At 38.3% G+C, this 25,124-nt stretch overlaps 1 protein-coding gene across 1 annotated transcript in view; it reads left to right on the forward strand.

Annotated features, from left to right (window-relative positions):
- The first annotated feature begins 15,227 nt into the window (after positions 1-15,227).
- Positions 15,228-25,124, forward strand: part of POC5 (POC5 centriolar protein) — a 28,895-nt gene continuing 18,998 nt past the window's right edge. The window contains exons 1-3 of the mRNA XM_041414642.1: positions 15,228-15,308; positions 20,442-20,541; positions 24,946-25,093. Of these exons, the coding sequence (XP_041270576.1) occupies positions 20,458-20,541; positions 24,946-25,093 (232 nt within the window). The 5' untranslated portion in view covers positions 15,228-15,308; positions 20,442-20,457. The remainder of the gene's footprint in view (positions 15,309-20,441; positions 20,542-24,945; positions 25,094-25,124) is intronic.

The raw sequence follows: 25,124 nt of genomic DNA on the forward strand, positions 1-25,124 counted from the left end.
TGAACAAAATTTGCTAGGCAGACTGTTTCAGGAACTACTCTTAAAAGGCAGCTTGCACTCAAACATCTTTTGGAGGATAAGAGAGTTTGCTCAGTATGTGCACAGTATCACCTGCCAGTTAGTCCAGTGCTTGGGCGAGGTTTTAATCTATTAGTTTAGAAATTGTCTTAACTTACCTGTGGGGTTCTTATAATGAAGGTAGAGGTAGCAACTGACATTGTTCATTTGATGGCAAACATTATTTGGGCAGCTGTTGAAAACATTAATAATGAGTCAGATCCAATGAAGATCCTGTGTAGCTCATAAGAAGTAATGAGTATTCTAAAATCCAGCTTCTAGGGAAAAAAAATTCCCTGCAGCGTCCAAAAATGGAAGACACATGGGATTAGGCATGAATGCTATAATAACATTCAAATGTAATGGTAAGAGAGTTTACTATAGAGTAAACCCTGTATCAGTAAACATAACACACATCACAGAAGCACTGTCAGCAAAAAAAATTAATTGCAAGTAGTCACACTAGAGAAACACACTCAAGGAAGGAGCTGGAGAGATTAATGGGAAAAATAAAGAAAAAAGAGTAAGGACTCATGGCAACTATGTCTCTCTTCCTCCTCATGTTTTGTATCATGTGAAAACCACCTGTAGCAATGATTAAGAAGTTTGCATCTAGTCATGACATTGCAGGGTATACTACATTTTTTTAATTACCATTTTTACAGTTTTTAAAGTGGATGGATTTCACAGCACATTTTCGCTCCTTCCTACTTTTCAATTTGCAGATGTTCCTGCTAGAAAACACTCATGTTTTCTACCAAAAATATCTCTTCAGCAAAATGTCTTTGCATGAGAAAACTTCATTTCTGTGGAAACCCAAATAGATGAAATCATTTTTTTCATTTACTGTTATAAGAAAATTAGAAAATCTTTTTTTTGACTAAAAATATTCCATTTTAAAAAAGTTAAGACCAGAGCATCTTTTTTCATCACTCTTTTGTTAAAATGTTAGACTGAAACAACTAAAAAGTACCCAGCAATTACATCAATTTGGAATAAAAAAGAATCACAAATCTGAGTCTTGTCATAGTCAGATGGTATACATTGTCACAGCCAGATGCCTCACTGCAGATATTCATATCAGCAGAGCTCTGGCTCACTGTCAGAGAAGCTAACAGGAATTGACGATGAACTTGGGCTAGCTAACCTTACTTCTGATGAAAAGCATTGGGATCCTTAAGAATCTTACTGGACAAGCTCTGAAAGTTACGATCCGTTCACACGAGACTTTAAGACTATGTAGAGTGCTTATACTATGTGAGTGAAGGAAAGGGATGGGTTGTGGCTAGTAAACATTTCCAAATATTCAATGATACCAACTGACAAGCAAGTTCACATGTTCTGTTCAGCTCTACGTACAGTGAGCACTTGCAGCTCCTACTGCTTTTGAAAGAACCTGAGTACTCAGCAGGAAAACCAAGATGAAGTCCACCCTCAGTGGAGAACCTTATTATCAAACTCTTGTTTATCTTATAGTCAGCACATTCAAATGGAAATATGCAAAATTACCACCTGATTTGAAAACAGTGAGATTGCAACTCTCTACATTTAAATTTCTTATACTCTTAAAGCCTAGGAACAGTACTGATGAATGATATTTAGCCACTTCATTATTTAATAATATTTGAACATCAAATGATGATTAAGATTTATCAGTTGTAGGAATACAAAGCTTACTCAAAACTTCCTCTTGACCAGACCTGTATTTGTTCCACTGAATCTTTCCTTGTGGGCAATATAATTTCTTTTTTTTTTTTTCATTCATTTCTCTCCTTTTTCAAAATGTGGTACAAGTTTGCTGGAAGAATTTGTTTTGAAATTTTACATACCTTTCCAAGAAAAGCCACATTTCTCTAAATATATCCCAAAACAACATAGAGAAATACTATACCACAAATCTTCACAAAAACTTATATATGTTGGTATGCAAGATAATGTGGAATGAACTGATAAACAGATATATAATTACACAGGCTATCGAAGAAAATAAAAGCTAAAACATCCGAACATTATTCAGTACCACAGTTTCAGGAGCTTACTCATAAGCTATTTTAGGAAGGGAGACAACACAAAGCAAACTACACAAATACTCAGAAGATCTGTATTTGTGTCTACATTCTGAAATCCAAGGAGACCTTGCAGTCCTATTAAGTTATACAGAGAGGGGAGGAGCATGACACACTGTAAAAGTGCTAAGTCTGCAGCACAACATAACTGAAATTCAAGGGCCAATTTTGAAGAGTTCCTAATAATAAATATTGTGTAGTGGAAGCATAAGCAAGATCAGAAAAAAGGATAAATACAGTTGTCCCCCTATATGAATGCTAAAATTCATAAAACTTCTAGGAAAAAAAAATGTAACAAGTATAATCATCGCATTAGTATTGTCTGTTGGGAGAAATTGTATCAGAATATTCTGGACATGGTCTGGCACTACAGAAGGCTTTCCTAAATATGAAATTATCTTCATAAGCATTGCTCTGTTAAGGTAAGACACCACCAGATATTAGTAAAAACAGAAAAATGTAGGTTTTGGAAGATGTATTATAGCAATAAATTAACTACTCAATCAAACAAATTATAGCCCTGGATCTATAAGATTTTAGAAATATTGAATAGGTTAAAAAAGAATAGAAGAGTTAATGCCACTCAAAGACACTAATTAGGAATCCATACACCTTGTAGGTTTCCCAGCCAAGAGCAGTGTCAGTCATTTGCTTGGCTTCCCTAAGCTGTCCTTTCAAATTTACCATTTCTCATTCTGTTTGGCTGCTGGTCTCATTGAATGGTGTTCATGATCTGAATGTAGAAGGAGTAAATAAAAAGACAACAGATGAAAAAGTTTGTTGGATCTGATTACTTGTTAGGAAAAGAGATTCTTTAATAAATAGGGATACTTGGTTGCACATATTAGTATGTTCTCTAGCAAGGTTTCAAAGCACTTTGCAAACATATTACAAGGTCAAGGAGCAACCAGAGCTCCTTAATAATTTTCTCAGTGAGGAACATTAGATCTTTCCTTTTATTAATTACTAGCAAGGATAGGCAGGAGTATCTCTGGAAATCATGATTTTCTGTACATAAAAAAATAAACTATGCCTGTCTAAATAGACATGGTTATGATGTAGAGTCAATTGTAGAGTCTGTATCACTGAGGGGCTGACCTAAACCTCCATCTCTGATTAAATATAAAATAACATACAAACACTTTAATATTTAAAATTGTCCCTTCAGTATTAGGAATAAAATTAACACAGAGCTGACAGTATGATGCATTCAGTATACAGAATTCAAAAAGGACTCTAACAATATCTTAGATGTCATATATTCTTACCATATAATGTAAGTGATGATAACACTTAACTGTTCTGCACTGATGCAATGCTACCTCTGAGAAATCAGGGAAAATAAGGGAAAACTATTTTTTGTATATCACTGAGTTTTCTTAAGGGTTGCCAAGGCCACCAGCTAGTTAGAGTCTTTATGAAATTTACTTCATATCGCATTTCAATTGTTCCTTTTAGAAGTAAAAAAAAAATTATATAGTTCTTTCCAAGACATATCAGTATCTTTGAAGGAGTAAAACTGAAATGTTAAAACTGTAGCATGAGGCAACATAAAGAAGAAAAATAAGATGCAGTCTCGCAAATAATGTCTTAACAACTAAAAATTAATGTATAAGCACAACCATGCTTCACAATTATAGCTAAGACAATGTCTTATTTCCTTAAAGTATGTTAAAAGTCAACACAGATCACAGTCTCTGCTTACTGTACACATAACTCCACAGTTCTTTAACAAAGAACTTCAGGAACAAAATCTATTAGCACATAGTGTTCTAAATGGGGGAGTTTAAATCTTTGAGTCAATTAAAATTGTAATAACATTTTAAAAACTAAAGCCTATGAACTTGCTATATTGAAACATATCTTAACTATGTCATCTAGCTGGAGAAAAACTGATTCCAGTTGTTACTCAATTACGTCTTTTATTTCCAGGGTTCTAATTGAGACTATGTTTTTTGAAGAATCTGTTCACCATAAAACTAAAATGCAGCATTTTCAATAACGTCTCACAGGAAATGTTCTTGGTGCATTAATAATTTCCATCAGCAATGCTAATTCTACTTCCCTTTTCACTCTAGTCATAATGCAGTGACTATGACTTGTCCTTCCTGAACTGTTTCCTAATCCAGCTTCCAGTTTTAAAAGGATTCCCCTCTATCCCTCAAGAACTACTGTCAACTAATACAAAACTGACTCTTACTTATCTTTTCATTGTATCTACAGACAAAATTTTAGAAGTTTCATTGGTAGACATTTAAGACAGTGGCAAGATCTCCCCATATATCCAAACTTGCTTATCACTCAGCTATTAATTTTGCTATTTCTCAACAGCTAAAAGAAAACCCTTGTCCTTTCCTTTCTGTGATGCTGTATTTCACAGCTGTGTTTGCTACATTAACAGTATACCCAGCTCAGAGATATTTTGCTAAACGTGATACATTATCAGAGGGAAAATCAGAATTGAAGCAACTTATTAACATCATGTAATTAGCCATCAATCAGTGATCTCTATATTTAACATTCAGCAATACAAATAAACCACAATATTAGATGCAAGCAAAATGCTAATATACTACAATATTAGATGCATATGAAATGCTTATAATACACACAAACAAAAACTATCTCCTGCAACAACCCACCCAAAATGCTCTAATGACAGACAGAAAAACACAGTTACATGTGCCATCTTTCTCCCAGGACCTCTGAGTAGTAACAAGTGCACACACCTAACCTGGGTGTGCTTGTTGTCCTCCTTGCACATCTCCTGCTAGAGGTGTGGGTGGCCTAGCTTTCCATGGATCTGTTCAGCTCATTACAACCTGCTGAATCACACATTAGTGTGAAAGAACCCCATGACTTCATACATGCACATCGCAAGTGTTGGTGTTGTTGTTGCAGCCTGAACTGACAGTTCACTGGCTGGATGCAGACATTGCATGGCATCCAACACGGAGGATGCTTCTCCCTTGGATGGAGGTTTTCATTCCAGCAGAGCAGTTTCTCACCGTGTCAAATGTCATTCTGACTACTGCTGTTTCCAGCCCAATACCTCTCCTCCTCACAAATTCCCATGTTCCCTTTGTATTGCTTTTCAGGTGTCTTCTTCTTAGAAGAGTCAATACACATAACCACCTTTCTGTTAAGCTAAAGAAACAATAGTGATCTATCTCCCAATGTAACACTCCATGAAAACATGAATATTGTGTCTTTGAACTTGAATCTGAAAAAGAAACTTCTTTTCTCCACATTCATCGTCCTGCAACACAGTACAGTAAGGACACCTTTACCTCAACAAATAATGGAATACTTCTCATTTAGCTTTAGATGCCACCTGCATCCTCTAACAGGTTTAAGATTTCTGCTTTAGGAAAAATAAATCACATATTTTGGCTTCTAGCTCAGATATGTCTGAGCTTTATAACTAAACACATGCAAGCGAAATTCTTATCCCAAATTCTAATCCCTAAATTAATGTCTTCTGAATTAGAATGAAGAACATAGGGGTTTGTTTGTTTGTTTGTTTGTTTTCTGAGTGAGAATTTGTTTGGTTGCATTTGCATTGGCTTCTGCCTTTGTCCGGAGTGAGGGAGTTACCATTTCTAAGGCTTTCTTGTCCTTTGCCGTATCTTCTTCTCCATTGTTATTCCTGCTCCTAACTACAATCCATCAAAGTCAATTTATAATCCAAAAGGAGACCAGCACTAACACACACCAGTACTCCGTGGGTCAGATACATTACTGGAAGCAATTCCGGTTTCCCAGTTTCTGTATTTCAACACAGTAGCTCATCCACTTGAGGCATTCTTTAAAGGTCTGCTTCTTACTAAATCTTCAAGGCACTAAAGACTAAGAACACTTTTTTAAAATTCTCTTGGTATTTTATTTTTGCAGGTTGTCTACTGAGAAGTCTTTTTCAGCTGAATTTTGAGTATTGTATTATGTAAAGGAAAGGAAAGCTGGGAGAGCTGTAATACCTGCCTACAGATGGGTGGTATGTTTCCAAGTTCTGCAAAAAGAAATTTCCACATAGACTTTAGTGACTATGAGCTTGATGGTAAAGAAATTTAATGCCTTTAAAGCTCTTCTAAATTATTTTCTTCGTATTAAAATATATGTATAATTGAATATAAGCATTTTGTCTTCATTTTAATACCAGTTTCATTAAATTAGTTCTGACTTTCTGCATCCAAACAAGTACAAGACTGTTGGACAGGTTGTAATGCTAACTACTTTTATGCTAACTACTTTTATGATCTCACATCCTAAATTATGATCCAATAATTCTGTTGAAATGAAAGCTACATTGAAAGGGTACCTTACCCCCTCACATCTCACATACACAGCCACAACACAAACAAACAGTTGTGTTCCTTTGTTTTCTTCCTACAGGTACAAAGATCCATCTGCATTCACATCACGTGCTGGAAAGTATAACATGCAGTCCTGAAGGAGGGAAGCAGGAAAATGTGAATTACTGCAGCACTTGCCACAGATTTGGCACAGATTTGGCTCTCCTGTAAAAGAAGCACAATGATAACAGTCTAAAATAGGAAGTCAGTGTTCTTGGTTTTGGCACAAATACACTTATTGCTCACTGAAGCAAGTGGGAGATAGGAAACTAAACAAAATCTAGCAAACTGAACCAAAAAGAGAAGCAAGATAGATGCTTTTGAGGAAGACAGCATCAGAGTTGAAACCTAGAAAACAGCATAGTTAATGATAATATGCTCCTTCACCACTTATTCTCCTATTTATAATCTTCACTAGTTTGCTACAGGACTGACATACTCAAAAATTTTCAGCCTTTTTAAGCACACTCCTGAAACTACAATACGGAAAATTGTACTTCACACACAGAATATGAAGGCTCACTCTGCCTCAAATGCAATCTGATAGATTTCATATATTTACCTGAAAAATATCTCAATATAAATTACACACTTTTATTGTAATTCTATTTTAACACTACTGGATAAATCGATTGCTATTTAAAATCTGCTTTGTTTCTAACATAAGGGTGATTCTAGGTCAGGGCAAAGGCTACTGATTCATCAAGCTTAGTAACCATTCTCCAAAAGACCACCCAAAGTAAAAAGGGAACAATGCAGCACATAATGAGACTTCACCAAATAATCTAACCTCAAAAAATTTGCAACATTTGGAATTCCTTAGCCAGGGATAATGTATTTTTTTATTCAATAGGTATTGGTAGGTATTCCTTCTCTAAATTATCCACTATTCTGAAGGCCCATAAAATGTGTAGAGTGAATTTGTGAAGTTTCTTGAAAAAGATATTATAGATGCTAAAATCAGATGACAAACCAAACCTTCTTACCTGATTTGGAAAAGATATTACAGATGAAAAAGACATTGTAGATGCTAAAACAAGATGAAGAACCAAGATTTCTTACTTGCTTTGAATGAAGATTCTGTTAGCTTCAACTGATGCTCAACATTTTTTTTATTGGAAATGAGACTAAACAAGAAATACTTAATGCACAACCTTCATACCATTTGGGGTTCTTTAGCCCTCTTTAACATTTCCATAAAACAGTCTTTTCTCTAGGGTAAAGAACTCAGGTTTCCCTAATTGATATTCCTATTGTAACATCACAATTTAGATCATCCTTTTTATGTTTCTTTGATTTTTTTTTTCAGTTTAATTATAGCATTTTCAAGAGGAAGGGATAACAATCATTAAGAACCAAACTCATGCTCTTATTGCAACCAAAGACCTTGTTCCCAGGTAAAGACGGAAGGTCAAAATCCAACATGGTATGTGCAGAGTTAGGGATGGTTTTATGTACATAATAATACATTTTAGATAACATTGTATTCAGTTACACTTGCCATCTCAACCTTCAATCACTGTCTCAAGGTCTGTTTGTAAAGATAATCAAAGATGGTCTGTGAGTGCTGGCACTGCTAGTAACCTTGAAATAAGAAATTTTTTTGTGTGGTTTCATTATTAGTAAATTCAATAGTTAATGAATTCCAAAAATTAGTAAGTAAAACACAGTTTTTCTTGTGGGATTTCCAGAACAGTAGCCTCTGACTTTGATGACTAATCAACTCATTCTAAAGTAGTCACACACTCACTTATATTTCACCCTGTCACTGGTTCTGTTGGGCTTCACTCCAATGGCAAAGCTTTTGACATTCTGCCCAAAACGCTGTCACTTATCTACATACACACACACCTTCATATCCCTTCCTCTCCTTCTTCTTTCATTTAAGGCTGCAAAAATTTCCATAAGCACTTTTACTCCCTTAATTTCAGCTCACACTCAAGGGTTTGGTTTTGTCTTTATCATTCCTTTCATATGCACTCTATCTTCCTGCTTTCTTTCGTCAGTTTATTTATCTGCATAAATACTTCACAAACTTCTATTTAAGGACAGCTATGTTTTGCTTTTTACAGTTGTTTTACAAATCTTAAAGAATTAGACATTTAAGCCTTTAAAAAATTTTCTTCCCTTACATTGTATTTACTATGTTTTTGTAATGTTCACACAGTGAACTGAAATGGAACAGACACTATCAGACTTATCTCTCACTTGACGTAGTGGGACTTGTGTCTCCTTACTCCAAAAAATTGATAGAATGACTCAGATCAATGTCCAAGCCAGGCTTGTAGAGTCTGGATGCCAAACTGAAAAAAATTTGTCGCTTAATAATCAAATCCTTTGAGAACCTGTAGTTCCATTTGAAGTATAATTACATTCAAAAGATTGGAATCATCTGAGCAAATGCAAATGTCTAAAATGTAGATATCTGAACTAGTTTTCTAGACTCTATAGTCACAACAGACTAATAAGCACTTTTGTGGTATGATTCATCTGATCTTTTAGAAATGTATGAGATCAACTGAACCCTGCAGGCACTTGTTTCTCTGCTAGGAGCACAAAAGACTAGAAGACTTTTGAGATGAGGCTACTTCTGATGTCCCTTAAGCAACTCTAAGGGGAGTCCACAATGAATAGCCCAGAAGATGTCTGCAATAAAAAGGCCTTAGGTTGGCAGTATGAATACCACATGAAACATTTCTGCCTGAATGTCACAGACATCTGATCATTATTTGAAAGACCTTTTAACAGTAACCAAAGTCTTTATTACAGTCTAAATTGAAGGTGCTAGTCCTTCAAGTACTATGAATCTTTCTTTATTAGTGGAGAGTATATTTTAGTAATTAGGTTCCAGAAAATTTAAAAGAAAAAACGGTTGTAACACATACCTTTTTGCATCTTAAAATGAATGCCAACAGCACTCTCTAAAACTTAAAAGGTACCTTTAGTGCATACTCTTACACCATTTATACCATCTCATTTAATTCTTTTCTTCCTTATATTGTCATTTAACCAGTCTTTGTCAGCATTAATAGAATAAGACATAAATGTAATAGCAACACTTAATTTTATTAAAAAAATAGAAGGGTTAGCAGATCAAATCTGTAATGACTGAGTTCCACAGAATGCTGCATATTATAAGCGTTTTTGCGTTTCAAACGAGATCACGAGCAGAGCAGCATGATATGTTGCCACCTGGTGTAGAGGTGATGTAAAAATCCTTGGTGACTCCTGCGTGAGCAAAGGCTGCGTCACTGCAGAGGCACATCTCTGCGTGGCCCATACCGGCAATGCCGTCAGCTCCCCTGCTGCTGACTCACGTCTCGGGAAGAACTTGCTCCGAGGAGAGTGTCCTTCAGCCCGCGGTGAAGCGGGGCAGGCAAGCACAGGGACTGCAGACCTTGCCGGAGAATGGGGAGAGAGGAAGTGACCGCTGCAGGCAAAAGAGCTGAAAGCTTTCAAACCAGAATGCAAATAGACATGTTTACTGCTGTCAACAGCCAACATGCTGATCCTGCCATAAGATGCCGAAGAGATGCTAAAACATCTTGACTGCTATACTATCTCTCAAGTAAATGGGCAGTTCTTGGAGGGAGGCTGACTGTCTGCTGCACATTAACAATTTCAAACGTTTCCTGCGTTTCATTTGCCAAAAGCGTGCTTTATGATGGAAACACCATCCAAAAAAACTGCTTAGTATTCCTTTGTGTAAAGAACCTCTTAAAAGTGGTAAAAGCAAGAACAGTGCGCAGATTTCTTAAAGATAGCAATAAACATCACAGTTGTTATTTATAAAGATTGCATTTTCCTTAGGAACAGATCATTAATACAACCAAGCCTGGAAAACCTTTTAGTTATTTTCAGCAAGAACAGTTTAATTGCTGCCAACTCCCACAAGAAATACATTTCTACCTTTCTGTAAAATCCTGTATGCTGCTGCAAGGAACAATTACAAGTCCAGCATTCATTTTTCATATATGATTTTCAATGGCATTTTTCAGTGGGAAGTCCTAATGCTAGTCTTGGAAGAAAGCTGATGCTTTGCCTTTTACAGTCATTCAATACTCTAGAGCATGGTGGTGTTCTATTGCCCCTGCAGCTAAATATGTCATCACAAATATGTTGTAGATGTGCACCCTGTCACTGAAAGATCTCTAAGGATGTTTTAATATCTTATGAGAAGAGATTTCACCTGTTCTCTACAGTTTAAAAGGAGAAAAAACACAGAAGTATTCCCAGTGCTTTTAGGCAAAACTCTTTGACAGATCTGTTTTGGTATCACACATGAAAAAAGAGAGAAGCTTGAAAACCAGGTGAACATATAGTTACCTAAGGTACTGTAAGAGAAGCATTTTTTTCTGTGTAACTGAAAATCTTCATCTAACATGTCAATAAGTAATTATAGCAGAAAAACCATCCTTGCTATTAATGAAAAATCTCTTCATAAATTCTGTCATGATATGTTGTCATTGATGGGGAAAAGACTGATGACTGACAGATGTCAAAACACTTATTTGAGTGAAAAACACTCAAATGCCCTGGGAGAAACTTTTAAATCCATATGAACATGCTCACTGGGCCTTTCATATTTATAAGCTCTTCAACATTGTCTTGTGACTGTCAAGATATAAGCTGATACACCTGTTAAAAAAGGAGAATATATTTCCAGATAACAGCAAATACCAGACTCGAGACTATTTTCAATCTATAAATAGTGATTACAATTCCCTTGGATATTTTTCTGAAAATCAATATATACCTGATATATGCACTAACCATTATATAAGAAACATCATAATCAGAAGAGTATTTTTACAAGGGAAGAGGGGGGATAACAGATAGAGCCTTTTAACAGTGAGGTGTTCAATATTCACAAGGGAAGTTTGTTTCTACTATCAGCATTATCACAAGAAAAAATGTCAGTAATTTCCAAAATATCTGGAACAGCACTGCCACATTGCCCATATTCACTATGGTTACACATTATTTTTCATACATAATAAGGATTTAAATTGTGTATGAAATAGTGGTATTTTGAAAAACATTTCTTAATGCAGTCAGAACAAAAAATTCATTGTAAGGCTTGAAATGAGTGATCTGTCAATCACAGATTTAATATTTCAGTTCATGTGGTGGAAAAGGAATGGTCCTGGACCACCCAATTACAATGGTCCCACTGCACAAGGCAGTAGCCATAATGTGACAGTCCTTTGAATGTAAAGCCCCAAAAGATGTAGCTTAGTGCCTTCTGCCTGGCTCTCTGCCTCCAGACACTCAGCAGCTCTCTTTGAGACACCTGGAGCCATGGAGCACAAGAGAGATGGTGAGACCACATTGTACAAGGCATAGACCTACCTAGAAGCCAGGGCTGCATCTAGCACTCCACATGAGAGGAGACAGATCTTGTGTTCACACAGCAAACATCAAATAGATAATCTGGTAGAGTCAAACAATAACCACTCCAGTATCCACTCTTAAAGTGTAACAAAATATCTGGTCTTCCATCACATAATCATATAGGGGGAAAATAGAAGACACTGGAAATGTGTTTCAGCAACCTATAGAACTACAGAAAACACTAAAAATTCATTATTGTTTCATATAAACTGGATTATGTTTATTTTTAACTTTGAATTCCTTAAGGAATTCAAGGAAAGAAAAGGTGACTTTTTGACATTAGATATGTTAATGCCATTAAATCAGTTCAAACTCCTGCCTCACTTCTACTTGGTCCCTTCAAAAGCTCAGAACAGCACCTGCTTCAAAACTAATTCTTAGTCTGCGCAGACAACCATACTTTTCCTGACTTCAAGCACTACTGCAGCATTTGCTTGGCTAGAGCAGCAGGTGAACATATGTGGTCATAAATGCATAGAAAAATCTCCTTCCTTCTGTGAAAATAATTGTACATTCTATTGTACAATAGAATCCAACATGAAAGATGGAAGGTATTTTTTAAATACAATTCAAAATCAGAAAGTTTCAACAGAAGGTTTAATCAGATACACCATAAAATCCCCAGCGTGGGAATAGGGTAATTATTGTCATTTCATTGGTCTCTAACTACCTACAATTATCCCTTTATACTAGTAATCAGCTTGATACCATTTGATCTCCGTTGCTTTTTATCCATCTAATTACAAAGTAGCAGTAGATGTTTGCATCACAAAGCACAAAGACTGGTTTGAGTACCAGTTGCAAACTCCTTCAATATTCAAACGTCTGCATTTTTCCAAAGATGGAAGACTGAAAGCTAAACATATATTTAAAGGCTATCTTTCATGTGCCACTGGCAGTCATGTATTTAAAAACTATTTTATGAAGAAAGATTCATAATATTTTTTATACCAGCAGCATACAAAACAAATTAACATGAAAAGCATGATAGAAACATATGCCATCTCTCTATTTTATAAATAAATTATTTGGTCTGAGACCAAATAATGTGCTCTTTTTCACTAACACACACCAGTTCTGCTTTCTTGTGGCCTAAACTGAAACCCACCGCAAAAAAAAAAAAAAAAAAAAAAAAAAGGTAGATTTGGAGGCTGCTTTAGTAGTTAGAAGGCTCAGAAGAGTTTGTCTGGATTCCGTGATTTAAGTTGGTCTTTGGAAGATATTCTCTCTCACTCTTAGCTGAGTGCAGCCTCCTAAAACACCAGATATGCATAGAGGAGATCCTGTGAACAGACATCTTGTCACGGCTACAAATGCCACCGTGCCTTCTGCCCTTTGCTATGAAGGCCAACTCAGTCCAGTCAAAACAGTTTTATGTCTCATGAAGCTTATTTTAGAGTTGAGGGATGAAAATTCATTGCTGCTAGGGTACAGCAACAACTCCACTCCACTTTGTCCAGAAATACTTTGGATTTCTGGTTTATTGCAATATCCTCCCTCAGCTATCATCTTTTGGAAAAGCCAGTTGTGGCAAGGGAAAATAAGGTATGCTTTGCTTTGGTGTGGACATTGGCCGCCAATATGTGATTACAACTGAATGACAGGTTCAGTTCAGCACTCAAAAAAGGGAATGGGACAAAGTCTGAGGCCAGCGCTCCTGCAGTCCTTACAAAATGCACCTCCTTTTTACCCCAGATTTAACCTTAACTGGAACTGAAGATCCTATCATTGATATTTGCAACTAAACTGATATTTAAAAACAGGTATTTCTGAAAATAGGTATTTTTAAAAATAGGTATTTCTATTTTTTAAAAATAGATATTTCATTACCCATGAAATAGGTATTTCATGCTTACTAAAATACATTTGCTAATGCAGCCCGTCCACTATGTTTTTCTGGAAACTAACATGAACCAATGTCATTGTAGGCCTTAATGAAACACAATGACTGCACAGTCAGTGACTTCTCAGGCTGGAATTTTTGCTCATCAGATCATGCTGATCTTATCAGATACTGCAGTTAAAAACAACCCTCCATTGCCACTTTGTCTAAATGAGAACTTCAACAAATGTTGAAGTAGGCTTCTACTGTGTGAAAAGGCTCACTTTAGGAGGTCTTAAATGTCACTAAGAGAGATGAAACTTTTTGGTGGTCCTTACTTTCTCAACTGTTTCACAACGGCAAAAGATTCTGGAATGAGGTACATGTACTGCTGTAAACATTTCTAAAGGGCAAATAACAAGTTATAGTTTTGTGTCTATCTGTGTATTTTATGCCCAACCTGTCTTTCTCATGTTATTAGACAAAATGTTGGTGCTATGTAAGGTAAAATCTCATGTTCTAGAGCTTGACCAGAAGGCTTGGGGCAGTAGCATGCCCAGTGCCATGCTGCAGCCAGAGTTCAGTGCTGTAAATAATTTTGAAATAATACTGCATCATTTTCGGTGTCACAACTTGCATTACAGAAAGATCAATTACGACACTATCAAGTTAAAAGAACGCTGGAAAATGGAAGGACTCTACTCCTTGATGCCCGATGTTAAAATCTTTAAAACCCGCTGTTGTATTTCTTTCTATTACAGCCCAGAGATGGCAGCAAGGAGAGTCATTAGCCTCAGCTGGGGCGTGTGACACACAGCTCTGCCACGCAGCTGGCCGGATTTAGCTCCCGAATCCATTCCGCCTGCCTGCCGACGCAAAGTTTTAGGGAAAGCCTGTCCTGGAGAGAAATGCTAGAAACTACAAGCCAAGACCTCCTTCTGCAGCATTACTGCACAAACAGTTTAAAACCCCTGCTCGGCGACGGCTGATATCTTCATTTTTAGCATGGTTGGAAGCGCTTAAGAATGAAGGAGTTCCACCAAGGAATTAGGAATTCTCTCTCTTCGTTTCTTTTTTTTCTCTTTTTTTTTTTTTTTTAATTTTCATTCTCCACAGGAATGCCCGTCAGCTGCTGCTGTCCAACACGGAGACACCCAGGTCCCCCACCAAAACTTAATCTGACACGGTTCCCTCCGCGGCACCGCCAGGGCCACCACGCACGGCTCTGGCGGCCAGCGCGGGGCGCGGACAGGCAATGTGGGCCCGCGGCACCGGAGCCCGGCATATCCCTGTGCCTGCCCGCCCGCCCGCCGGCCCGGCCCGGCCCGGCCCGGCCGGGTAATGCACGGCACAGAACGGCACAGGACCGCGCCGCGCGCGCCCGCCGGCTTCCAGCCAGCCCCGCCAATCAGCGTGCGGCAGGAGCCTCCCGCGGCCAGGGCGGGGCTGGCGGCGTGCGCGCCCCCGGCCTGGCGACTCGATTGGCTGTTTTGCCGCCAAACGGCCCAATCGAAGAGTGCCTTGCAAAGGAGCCCCGAGCCTATCGCAGAGGCGGTTCCTCTTCCGCTCCGGCAGTTTGAAACCGTCGGGGCCGGCGGGGCGCAGCCGGGCCCGCAGGTGAGCGGGGGGGCCGGGGTCGCGGCCGCGCCGTCCTTCCCACAGCACCCCTGCTCCTGCCCGGGGGCCGCACTGCCGCCCCCAACTCCACCCCGAGTTTCCTGAGGGTGCCAGCGGGCGCTCCCTGCCCACTCTTTGGGCTGGTTGCCTTGAAAGCCCTGTCTCAGGAAAGCAAAGGAGAATCTCCTGTGTGTAATATGTCGTATTCGCGGCTGCCTGACCACCCCTGTGCCTCCCTGGTTTCTGTGGGACTCTCGGCGGATTGTCGCTGTTTGTCCCCGGCTGCCATGGCAGCCGCGGTGTCGGCGCTGCCGGCCCCGGGGCAGCTGCGGAGCCGCTGTGGTGAGGAGTTACAAGCGTGAGCAGCGCTGCCGTGCAAGGGGTACGGGTAAAGGGAAGGAACAGGTCTTGCCTCTGCTGGCAGGAGATGTGTCACTGGCAGTGTTCCCCAAGGCTCAGTACTGGGCCCAGAACTGTTTAGCTTGTTCATCCATGACATGGATGAAGGGGCAGATGCCTGCTCAGCAAATTCACTGAGAACACAAAGCTGGAAGGAATGGCAAACACTCTGGAGTGCTGTGCAGCCCTTCAGGGACCACGGCAGGTTGGAGAGATGGGCAGAGGAGAACCATCTGAAAGTCAACAAAGGCAAATGAAGGGTCCTGTACCTGGGGAGGAAGAGCCTCAGGCACCTGGGGCTGACCTGCTGGGGAGCAGCTCTGCAGAGAAGGACCTGCGGGTCCTGGTGGACAACAAGCTGTCCATGAGCCAGCAGCGTGTCCTCGTGACCAAGAATGCCAGTGGTATCCCAGGGGGCATTAGGAAGAACATTGCCAGCAGGTCACGGAAGGTGATCCTGCCCCTGTACTCAGCCCTGCTGAGTCCTCACCTGGAGTGCTCACTCCAGTTCTGGGCTCCTCAGGACATGAGAGACCTGGAGGTCCTGGAATGGGGGAGCAGAGGCTACAAAGATGATGAGGGAGCTTTTCCATAAGAGGAAAATCTGAGGGAGCTGAGCCTGTTCAGTCTAAGGAAGAGACAACTGAGAGGAGACCTCATCAATGTCTATAATTATCTGAAGGGAGAGTGCCAAGGCAATGGGGCCAGGCTCTTCCCAGTGGTGCCAAGCAGTAGGACAAGAGGTAATGGGCAGAAACTGATGCACAGGAAGTTCCACCTGAATGTGAGGGGGAACTTCTATATTGTGCAGCTGACTGTGTTCTGGAACTTCTGGATTGCTTAGAGAGATTGTGGAGTTTCTCTCATTGGAAATATTCAAAAACCACCTGGATGCAATCCTGTACCATGTGCTCTAGGATGACCTTGCTTAAGCAGGAGGTCTGGACTGGATGACCTACTGTAGTCTGTTCCGACCTTAGTAGTCAGGATCCATGATTTTCTTTCCTAGGTGTTTAGTCGTCTGATCTAAGTGAAACACTAAATTATTTGGAAAACATCACCTTTAGTTAAAAACAAAGCCAAACGCACAAAAACCTGAGCACAGCTTAATTAATTCAAAATTAAGGAGGAGAGCAACGATGCTGAGTCACACCAAGGTCTTTATAGTTGCATCCTGTTTCTTAAAAGTAGCCGTGTTACTACTGCAGTTGTATGCTTATGGTTTGGAAGAAACTGCTGCTGTTAGCAGCAATCTTTCTTTAATGAAGTCAGAAATACATTTTGGCAGATGCTCGGGTCAGTTTAGAAGAACCTGGTAAGCTTGAGGATGTTCTTCTCACATGTCTTTCCCTTTAAAATGATTTGCAGCTTAGCAAATTAGCTTGTTGACCCAGAGGTGGTCTCTTAATAACCCTTGGTTTGTCTTTTAGGAACTTATCTGGTATTTTGTGCTACTTAGTGCTCGTTCACTGAGATCAAAGCTGACAAGTTATTCTTAGGCTGGCTTGGCTGAGCAGGGATCTTCTGAAGCTAAGGGAAAAAAGGAAAGCGTATGCCCAGTGGAAGCAAAGTCAGATTACATGGGAGCAATACAGAAACTCAGCTCTCCATGACAGACAAGAAATTAATGTGGCCAGACCTCAGTTAGACTTGAAGCTGTGGGGAACAGAAAAAGTAGTTTTTAAAAATATGTCAATAATAAAAGGCAGTCCAGAAATAACATGAGCCTGTTACATGATGAGGATGGTCACCTTACAAACGGGGACATAAACAAGGCAGAGATGAGTTCTTTGTTTTGGTCTGCAACATTGGTGCAGTCATTGATCACTGCCAGCATGGGTTCATGAGAAGATCCTGCCTGAGAAACTTAATTCCCTTTTGTGGCAAGGTGACCCACGTACTTGATCAAGAGAAACCAGTTGATGTGATCTTTTTGGATTTCAGTAGAGCTTTTGGTACTCTCACAGTATCCTTCTGGAGAAAATGACCAGCACACAGCTGGATAACACATTATGTAATGGGTGAGTAACTGGCTCATGAGGTGGGCACAGAGGGTTACAGTGAATAGGGACACAGGACCTGTCCCTAGGGCATTCCACAGGGTTCCATCTTAGGCCTGGTGCTTTTCAACATCTCCTTAATTGACTTGGATGCAGGCATTGAAGTAAGTTTGACAATACTAAATTAGGTAGGGCTGTTGATTTCCTCAAAGGCAGAAAAGCCACCTGGGACAGGGAGACCCTGGATGTAAGAACAAACTGGAAAATCAGAGGCTGGGAAACAGCCCCGCTGAAGTGGTCTGGTGAATCCTGATCAGTGGCAAGTTGCCCTGGCAGCCAGCAGGGCCAGTTGTGTCCTGTGGGGCATCAGGCCCAGCATCACCAGCCAGGCAGGGGAGGGATTGTCCTGCTCTGCTCTGCACTGGGGCAGCCTCACCTCGAGTGCTGGGGGCAGTTCTGGGTGCCACAGTGTAAGAGAGAAATTCTGCTATTTGAGAGCATCCAGAGGAGGGCAGTGAAGATGGTGGAGGGCCTTGAGGGGAAGCTGTATGAGTGACTGAGCTCACTTTGCTTTGTCACTTGTGACGAAGGAACCTTTTGAGTTTTGGAAGACCAGAGAGTAGTTTCAGTGATAAATAGAGCGCTAGATCCACTTGATTGCTTGGAAGAGGCATGATCTTAAAGACCCGAAAACAGAATTCTGGACAGTGGTTTTAAGTTATTGAACAAACTTTTCAGTAAAAACCATTCTTTTTGACTTCCTTGGACTTGTCTGTGTTCACATTGAACTCAATTTGCTATCCTATTTCTCAGAAAAATCAACAGATGCGTTCTTTTGAAGTGTACTGAGAAGGGAAGGTATGACAATATTTGGAACTTTTGGCTGCAAATACACATATAGTTCCTGTAAGTGCTAGATAGTTGGTTCTTTGTGGTCTTCACTAATGCACACACATCTTAGAATAGATCCACAGTTTTTAGAATAGTCGGGATCCACAATTTAAGAAACTATGTAGGAAAGCATATGAAGTTGAAGTTGACTTTTTAGAATTGAAGAAGTATTTTTTGGTATTGAAAGACTTTATCAGCTAAAAGAAGGTAGAGTGCTAGTATAGAGCTATTTCATTATGTGGAGAGGCTAAAACCAAGGATTTGGTATATAAGGAATAATTAATGTGAGTGAGGAAAGAAGAAAATTATCAGACCAGGAAGCAATGAAAATGGTGGAGCTGACAAAGTTAGTGTTTCTTCTGTCATTTGCACATAGATATACAGGAATAAAAAGTACAAAGTAAACCTTCATTAGACTGCATTTTTTGTACTTAAAAAATGTGGTTGGTATATGAGGGCTCAGCAAGAGGTAGGAAGATGGTAATCACATCTTTTGAACCTTGAGCTACAGGAAATCTCAGCATTTGAAACTGTCTTTATACTGTTTTTTAAACATCCATTGTCGGCACAGAAATGAGCTTCTGAAAGGTGTAAAAATATCCATGGCAAAGAGACCTATTGTGGTGCAGGAACAATCAGTGTATAGAACAGCTCAGAGAGCAAAAGGATAATTAATTTATATCTGTATTCCTATGTAGGGGGTTTGATACTTTGAGAAACATTGATGGTGTTTAAGTAGGGTATTCCTGCCAGTTTTATGACAGTACAACTAACAATTTAAAATTTACATTTCTGTCAGAAAATGCATCTGTTTAAAAAACAAGAGTATTATAATTGACAGTTGTAAAGATCTCTCTAAAAATAAATTTTCCTTGCAAGTTGTTTGCTGCATTGTACAGTCAGTCAGTTCCTCTGGTTATTTATGGTGGTATGCCTTCTCTCCTGACAACTCCTTAGTCAGTGTGTCTAATTGTCTTTCATGTGCGTCAGGCACCTATATCACACTGCCATTCATTCATTAACAAACTCACCTTGCTTTATACTCAGTTTCCCCTCCTTTTGTAATTCCTTGCATCATTCCTTCTCCTGCCATATCCGTTAGAGCCCTTTTCCCTTTATTCTGTCAAATCTCATCACAAGAGCTTCAGTTCTTCACTGAAGGACCTATAAAAAGCTGTAGTAGATTAAAAGATACATATAACTTTCACAAGGTCTTCAAGCTTCTTATCAATTCTTCAACATTGCCTACTTCCTAAATAGTCAAAGAATGCCTTACTGTCTTGCTAAGAAGTTGCTGGAATGATTGATACTTATTGAACCTAAGTTATTACTTGTCCTTCCATATCTGTTCATCTTCCTAGACCTGAAACTCAAAAAAGTGACGGGAGACTGATGTTGACCAGTAAGATTCAGGGTATTGAAAAGGAGTGTTCAGGGTACTATCTTATCTTGGGCTTTGGTTGAGGTCATGTAGTGGGTGGGCACAGTGTAGCTTATACATTCTTATGTTGCTCTGTTGGAATTTTGTACTGAAACACCCTGATAAACTAAAAGGCAATACAGTGTGAATAAAAATGAGAGATTGACACAGGAGTATGTCTGTAACTGCAACAACTGACATTGTTGCTTTGTTTTCTTATAAGATCGTGAAAATATTTCCATTATTTTGAGTGTGGATCAGACAGTTTCCAGCATTATATTGTGAGACTGTTCAGTCAGTTTAGTGCAGAGAAGGGCATTGATCCAGTTGTTACAGCAGAATCTGTTTCTGGGGAAAATGTTGATGAATATATGTTTACGTACTGAAACTGAAAAATGAAGTTCAGCTTCTACTGTTTTATAGACTTACTTTGTGCAGAATGTCATCTGATGAGGAGAAAAGCACAAGTCCAGTTTTCCCAAATGACTTTGTTCAGGACAGTTCTCTTTCTTCAGATGCTCAGGTAGGACAGAGGCAATATAATTTGATTTACTGTCATGGCATTTTATTTGGCGAACAGTAACTATGAGGAAATCTAATTAAATGTGCATCTTTTTTGTATTTTGCATATACAGGAAAATAATAAAAATACTAGTGAAAAGAAACAGAGTAGACTGCAAAAAATGCTGATACTAAAATATGTTCAGTTATATTCCACTTCTGTTTATTTCACAAGAAATTTAGGTAAAAATTATTACCTGAACTTTAGAGTTTGATCAGCTGCAAGTAAAATAGGTTGTTTTCTTACCTTTTTTTCTCCCTAGTGTTATTGTTTATTTGTGTTAAGTCTTATCAAGAAGCCAGAATTTGACACAGTAGGATAGAAACCCATAACTTGTGAGAGATGAAGAGTAACTATATTTTAGGCTTTCACTATGATTCAGTTTTGTAAAAATTGATTTTTTAATGGATTTATTTCCTCTGGAGTAGTATTATGCCCAAGTTTATCACAGAATTGCTTTTTGTTTTGTTTTGGTGTTTTTGGGGTTTTTTTACTTTCTGCATCAAATACATTAGGACATTCTGTAACTGTAATACTGGGGGTTGCCTTTTCTGTGCTCATCATGCTTTCAAGAGGATGCAATGGTACTGGATTAAGTCTTTGTACCATTCTTTTGAAAGCAGCAGATTTTCACAATTTAATAATTAGTTATTCCTGTTTGCATAGTAGATTGTGTGGCTTTTTCCTTTGGTAGGGTACAGTCCAAGCCAGGATAGTTTTGGTAATAACATGTTTTGCTAGTTGCCTGGTAGAAGTGCATCTCCACATTTGTCACGTGGTGAAATGGGCATATCAGCAGCAGCCCTGTTTAAGGGGTTTTCTTCTTTCTTTTTTTTTACCATTTGGATTGACTTCTACCTTTTAAACGACATTTTATGGGGCAGTTCATTTCTGCAGTTCATGTACTTCTCTATTTGTGCTTGTATCTCATGGATAAGTTTTCATAATCTTTGTTTAGGAATAGTAATGCATCTATGTTTCCAATGCTTTTTGTAGTCAGAGAACAAAAAAAAAAAAAAGGCATCATGCTACAAATTTTGAAGGACCAGAATTTTCTGTTATGAGCTGGTTGATAGTCAAGGAGCTGTAAGGCCACCCGGTAGAGAATGGTAAAATTATACTAAGAGCAACTGTTTTGTGAATGGGAACGTGTCTAGAGAAGAATAATTCCAGTTGGAGGTGATGTACATCAGTCGTTGGCCAAACTGCCGTTTTGGGGCTGAGCAAAAGTTAAAGCACATTATTAGAGGGCATTGTTCAAATGCCTCTTAAAGGGTGACATGCGGGTGGCATCAAACGCTCTCCCTAGGGCGGGAAGCCCATTCCCGTGTTTGGTTGCCTACTCAGTAAAGAAATGCTCCCTAATGTCAAATCTGATCCTCCCCAACACAATTTTGAAGCATTCCCACTTATTCCATCCCTGGGTCCCAGGGAGATGAGATGGACATCTCTTCTCACTTCCCCTGCTCAGCAAGCTGTACAGAGCAACAAGGCCTCTCAGCCTCCTTTTCTCCAAACTGGACAAGCCCAAAGCTACCCCTGGTAGGAGTTTGCTGCTGTTGAAAAAGAACAACACTGAGGTCACAGCTGATGAACAGGAATGTTGACAGGGAAGTGCTCTACTCCATTTAGATAATTTTGGAAGGTCTGTTCTGTTTTGTTTGTTTGGGCCTTTTTGATAATGTGTTGCTTTTAACTAGAGACCAGCTTATTACTTTTTCCTTACAAAGACATCCACTGGCTCTTAGAGAATTTCCATAACTTATAATTATTACTTATAATATTTCCATACCTATTACTTTATCCATTCAATCTATTCTTGTTATATTGTCTAATTACCTTGACTACAATCCTCTGCAGTGTCTGTAGATTTTTATTTTAAAAATAGAAAAAAATTATCAAAAAAGCATCTGGTTTTTTTTTGGTGCCATTTGTTCATTGCATCACTACATTTTCTTCTACAAAATCACGGCATTAAATAGTCAAAACTCCACAGACTTCAGGTCATAGAATTATATTCCTCTAGTTTTATACATTAATAGAATTGTTTGCAGTTGACGAAACAGCTTGAAAGTTCTGTTTAAAGCAGAACGACAATAATAAACCAAAGACATATTGTTAAATTTATTATGGTTTTATTTTAAATGTACTGGTCAATATTGCATTCCAGTTGCAGCATACTTGTTATGGAGTATTTAATGTGGAGGTAATACACTTAATCACTCAGTGTTTCCATACATAGTCCCACTGCTGTCTCCAGGATTTTTTTTTCCCATGTGTCTAAGTTTCTGATTACAACTGGGATACTGTGCTTTCTTTAATATTTGCCTTTCAACTTCAGTCCAACAGTGTTGTAATATTGTGATTTATAAACATTTATTTCCAGATTTGTCACTGGATGCTGTCTATTGACACTTTCTGTTGGCGCGTGAGTGTGCGTATTCCTGTACAGATTGGATTCTTTGAGTTTGAATAAAAGAATTAGAACTTGAAAGAAATTTCCTGACGTAACTTGATATGCATATTTTGAATGCTAGGCATGACTATAATAGGACATATTGCATGATAATGAATAAGTTGGGTGACTCAACGTGAGACACCCACTTGCATCTGACATCTAGCCTACTAGGTCCTTTGAACTGACTGACATCATCATGGAAGCAGCTGGATCAGCTCTGTCTGAGAACTAACTTGTTTGTTGGGAAGAATTAAATTGCTATTTGGTTACATGATGTCTTATAAGAAGACAGAGGTGTGATCTAACATCTGCAGAATCACTGAATTTTTATTAGTTAAGGCTAATATTGGCTTTTTTACTCAGCTGAGATTTTGCTGCAGGGAGTTTTGTATGGTTCCATGTAGTTCCTGACTGAGTAACAGATCTAAAGGTATCTGTTTTCTTCTTTTGATATCTTATAAAATTTAAACTGTATATATTTAGAAAGATATGGCTGTGGAAAAATTGATAGCTTGTTGATTTGCAGCTAACTATACATTTTACATGGATTGTGACACACTTCCATGTCCAAAAGATACATCGTGTATTCATAATTCTGTAGCTTCGTATACATTTATTTAGGCTTTTACTTTGAATGTGATAGATTAGAAGATGGGAAATAGACATTTAAATGGAAACTAGAATTCAGATTAAATGTACCAAACCTAACTTCTTAAATTCTCTAATTAGTTGAAACACACAAAAATATACAAGTTACACTGGGTGTTTTGAAGTATTATCCTTCTCAGTTGTTAGATTCAAAAACATATTGCATGTAATTGGTACCTTTCATTGACTGTTTTCACTCTAACTTTCCCCAGGTTTAAGAGGAAATTAATTTTTGAATTCACACTTGGTTTCTGAGGTTTGACCTCATTAGGATACTGAACAGAACTAATGTGATAACACCAAATGAAGAAAAAATAACTGCTAGTGACCTGGTTTAGTATTTTCCAATGGGCATTGTTTTCCAAATCTTTAATTAGTAGATTTTATTTGTTTTAGTAAGCAACTGTTTTACTAAAAAAAGTTTTACTAAAACTTTGTTTTAGTAAGCAATTGTTTAATTAATTACTAGATGGTATGTTTAAGCTATAATGCAGATTGTTTAAGGTTTCACAATGAACTCTGAATACATTCATCCTGAAAATCTGTTTCATCAGGAGGTTTAAAAAAAAATTGACTTAGTTTGGTGTGTAGCATAATGTCACATACCAGTTAGATAGGTTTATAGCTTCTTAATAGGAAAGCTGCTTTCTAAGTTATATATACATATTCCTTATAGCTGTATAATTTTAAGAATAAATAATATAAGGTGAGAGTTATTATATCCACTCAAAACTGTGTATAATCAAATCTCTTTTGATGATTTGCTTTACAACTTCCACCAAGGAAATCGTAATGATACAGAGTGTGAAGTGTGACTGTGTTCAGTAGCATCGTTGTCATGGCTATAAAAATACATGTTTTTCTTTGAAGCACTAGTAGTAGTGATTAGAAATAATAATGGCCGATTAATAACTTACATGATCAGGGACTGGAGTTTTTTTACCAGTTCTTATTTTAGATGCCTATTATAGTATCCAATGCTGGAATCTCACAGAGTCTTTCTGTGCAACTATTACAGTGCATATAGTTGTAATCAGAAGGAATGTGAACATTAAACAAGAGAAAGTTAAATTATTATAGTCACTGTAGGAAAACAGCTCACTTTTGCAGCTTTAGGGGAAATCCCCTTATTTAGACCATAATAATAAAAAACAAACCTCTCAAAATGACAGAAAATAATATGCACTTCTTTTTACATATGTTTAATTTTTAAAAATGTAGTTGTAGTTTTATAATTCTTTGTCACCACTTTGCAACAGGATGAATATGAAGAGCTGTTTCGTTATACTGCAATGAGTCCGAAGTTTGAGCAGTGTGTCTCAAAGTTGCCAGAACCTGCCTCAGAACAGAGACCACCTGAAAGAGTTTCCAGGTTAACAGATTATGCCAGTCACCATTATACTCCAGGTAGTATGCCCAAGGCTATGTGTTGAGCTTA

Source organism: Onychostruthus taczanowskii, unplaced genomic scaffold, assembly GCF_017590055.1.
Source record: "Onychostruthus taczanowskii isolate IOZ18803 unplaced genomic scaffold, ASM1759005v1 scaffold46, whole genome shotgun sequence".
Taxonomy (NCBI): domain Eukaryota; kingdom Metazoa; phylum Chordata; class Aves; order Passeriformes; family Passeridae; genus Onychostruthus; species Onychostruthus taczanowskii.